This window comes from Lactuca sativa, chromosome 4 (genome assembly GCF_002870075.4).
Source record: "Lactuca sativa cultivar Salinas chromosome 4, Lsat_Salinas_v11, whole genome shotgun sequence".
Taxonomy (NCBI): Eukaryota; Viridiplantae; Streptophyta; class Magnoliopsida; order Asterales; family Asteraceae; genus Lactuca; species Lactuca sativa.
In genome coordinates, this window is record NC_056626.2 from 169,350,105 (window position 1) to 169,353,820 (window position 3,716).

The window sequence follows — 3,716 nt, forward strand, 5'->3', positions numbered from 1 at the left end:
ATCAAACCCCAACGACGTGAAACATCATGGAGAACAGTTAAAAACAAAGTTGATTGTGGGGTCTTTGCAATGAGACATATGGAGACCTATATGGGACAACCACTCTCAAAGTGGAAACCAGGTCTTCATAAAGAAAGTGCAGTTCAGCAAACTACTTTAGAGAAACTCAGGCAAAGATATGCACACATAATGCTAACTTCCGAAATTAACATGTTGAAGGCTAAGGTGTTGGATCTTGCTGAAAAATATCAAAAAGTTGAATTCAAAGTGCGTACTGATCATGCATACAAGGCTATGCAAACAATTCAAAAAAGATTAAAAGAATATTGATGATTGCTTGTGAAGATGAAAGAATGTTGAAGTGTGATGTTATAGAATAGTTTATGTTGAAGATGAATGGATTTGAAGTACATGTAAGATGATTCTGTGAAACAAGTTTTAAATAGTTTGTTAAATGTTGTTGAACATCGTTTTAATATTTTGTGAAATGCTTATGAACATCTTTTATTATCTTGTGTTGAATGATTATGTAATAGAAACAACTTCGATTATTTCTGTCAGTTTTTTATATTTAAATATTTTCAAAGTTTATTTATGTTTATTCATAAATGAATACGAATATGATATATTCATTTATGATTAAATTAGGAGTAATATGTCAGCATAACAAAGTTCATATATGAATATAACAAATTTCATATATGAATATAACTAACTTATTACTAGAAACAAGTTTGCTTATTTATGTTATTTTTTTATATTCAAATATTTTCAAACTTTATTTTTATTTATTCATAAATGAATACGAATATGATATATTCATTTATGAATAAGTTCAAATTAATATGTTAGTATAACAAAGTTCAGATATTAACATAAAAAAGTTCAGATATAAATATACTTATTTATTAGTATAACAAATTTCACATATTTGTATTCATTTACGAATAATTTACAATATCAATATAACTTATTTTATAGTAATTTAAAAACAAATATCAACATATCAATTTACCATATCAATATAAATGTGTATTATTCATACATGAATATTATTGTTTCTTGTTTTTATCTGCATATATTCATAATGAATAAAACCAAAAAACATTAAAAAAAAAAAACTAAAAATTCCCTAACTGTCTTTTGTTGATTTAGCAGCTCCAACTCTTTCTGGACAAGTACGTAAATTGTGTAGAACTCGTTTTCCACATCCTGAACACATTCTATGTTCTTTTCTACAATTTTCATATGCTACTTCACCTGCACTTGGAATTCTTTTCTTGACTCCAGAACCTTTATTGCTTTGAACTTCAGGAACATGAATATTAATCTCTTCTGGAATAGGAATAGTAACACCCAAAAGCTTGCATACAACTTCACCATCTGTCTTGCTTTTCAATCCAGGAGAAATATAATCACTCTCAAATTCCTTCAACAATATTTGTTGCTTCTCAGCAAACAAAGCCAATCTCTTTTTGTCATCTCTTACAATATCCAAACATGATTCAAAACTATAATATGAATCATTGACTAGCTTTACATTCTCACAATCAACTGAATCGGATTGAACAGAACTAAAACGATAATTTCTTGATATCACATCCTTTCTCCATCTCTTCAAAATGTACCTTCCAAGAATTTCTTTAACACCACATCTCATCATTCTTGTAAAAGCATGTCTGCATAAAACACCCATACGCTTAAAATGTTCACAACTGCAATTTATTTCTTTCTCTTCAACTTTTATTTCAACCTGATACAAAAACAAAATTTACACATTTACCTTCATATAAGAATACTCATATCAACACCCATATATTCATATATTCATATATGAATATTCTTACATTTTTCATGAAAAACTAGTAAAATTACCTTAAATTCATTTTTAAAATCACTTTCACTGTTGTTGTGTTGCACAATGTAAACTTCCCAACCATCTTCAATACCAACATATGAGTATGTACAGAAAAATATGCTTTATATATTTCTTTTTGCACCTCAAAAAATAATGTACTTGTATAAACCTTTGATGCTTGCAGTTCTATTTCTCGAGGTGTTTGCATTTTATATGATGCTTTCTTTGATGCCTTATCAAGATCTCATTGAGTATTCCTTTGCTTTTGAATGGCAGTGTCGTAATTCATCATGAAACTCAAAAGTAAGTTTCCACTTTCTGAGTATGTATTAAAGAATGAATTCATACTCTCTGACCTCGATGTAGTCTTTATCAAACCACACATTGGAATATCACTAAAATATCCAGGTATCCATGAATCACGTATTGTAAACATGTATTTAAACCATCTTGTGTCTTCAAGATTGAATTCCTTCATAAGCAAACCCCACTTCACCTCAAAAACATCAGGTTTCATATTAATGTCCCAAACAAGCTTTGAAAACCTTTTTGTAAAGTCTGTGTTAGTAAATAAATCATTTGATATCTGTATTAAAACAAAAATATTCATAAATGAATAAATAATAATAAGTAAAATAACAATCAATATTCATAAATGAATATACTAATAAGTAATATATTTGAAATATATTAAAATAATACCTTTTTTTTCAAGTTTTTCACTATATGCCACATACATAATCGGTGCTTTGAATTACGAAACACATTCTCAACAGCTTGTTTTATTGCAACATCCTGATCGGTTAAAACAAGTGTTGGTTCTTTCCCATGAGTTTTAAGAAATGCTTTAAGCAACCAAGAGTAAGACTCAATGCTTTCATTTCTTAGCAACCCAGATCCAATAGTAACCGATTTTTTATGATGGTCAATAGTAGTAAACAAAACAAAAACCATTCGATACCTAACACACAAAAAAATGTTCATTAAAGTCAATTTTTGATGTATTAATAAGTGAATATAAAAATATTCATATATGAATAAGCTATAAACAAAAGTAGATAAAATAACTTACCTGTTTGTTCAGAAAGTCGCATCAAACGAGATAACATCACCAAATTCAGCATAATTTGCCTTCTCCATTTCATCAGCCCAAAACATACAGTCCAAAAAATCATCTTGACAATTAAACTCAAATGAGTAATTTGGATAGTGAGCTCAGCGGTCATTCATTGTGTTAACTATCATCTGGGCAACTTTATAACCAATAACCCTGTTGATATCTCTCCTTAAATTTTTATAGTCAGCTACTTTTGGCTTTACAAACTCATACCCACCCCTTAAACTTTCCCTCAACTTATGAGTCATAGTTGGACCTATTTTTGATGTGGAAGCACGCACAATAAACTCTTTTTCTGAATATGACATTTGTCTCGCTTTTTTTAAATCGCTTCTCTTCTCAAGTGGATGGTTGTGAAGTTCATCAAACTGAAAAACTTTATAATCTAGAGTTTCTGTAGCACCTGGTTCTTGATACGTGTTCTTTTTATTAAATCTTTAAATATTTTGCATTTGGCCTTGGACTCGGCGAGTTGAAGGACCAACTCGCCGAGTAGAAGCGGGATGAGGCACGGAGTTTAACTTGTGGACTCGGCGAGTAGACCCTGTTTGGGAAAAAACCTTAATCCGAGGGTTTGCACCCTATTTAAACACCTTAACTCGGCCTCCTTAGTCCCATTTTCTCCCAGAAGACCCCCATAGCAAACCCTAGCCGTTATTGAAGCAATCTAAGGCATTTGGAGTGATTTTGGTGCTTTTGTGATCCAAGGAAGGAAGGAAAAGCTTGAAGGATCAAGAGGAG

At 30.4% G+C, this 3,716-nt stretch overlaps 1 protein-coding gene across 1 annotated transcript; it reads right to left on the bottom strand.

Annotated features, from left to right (window-relative positions):
* Nucleotides 1–1,052: 1,052 nt before the first annotated feature.
* Nucleotides 1,053–2,998, bottom strand: LOC128133545 (protein FAR-RED IMPAIRED RESPONSE 1-like). The gene is made up of 6 exons (XM_052771027.1): nt 2,958–2,998; nt 2,561–2,819; nt 2,207–2,444; nt 1,876–1,940; nt 1,138–1,753; nt 1,053–1,072 (listed from the first exon to the last, which is right to left on the bottom strand). Exons 1-6 carry the CDS (start codon nt 2,996–2,998, stop codon nt 1,053–1,055), a joined length of 1,239 nt encoding a protein of 412 aa, XP_052626987.1.
* Between the last annotated feature and the right edge of the window lie 718 nt (nt 2,999–3,716).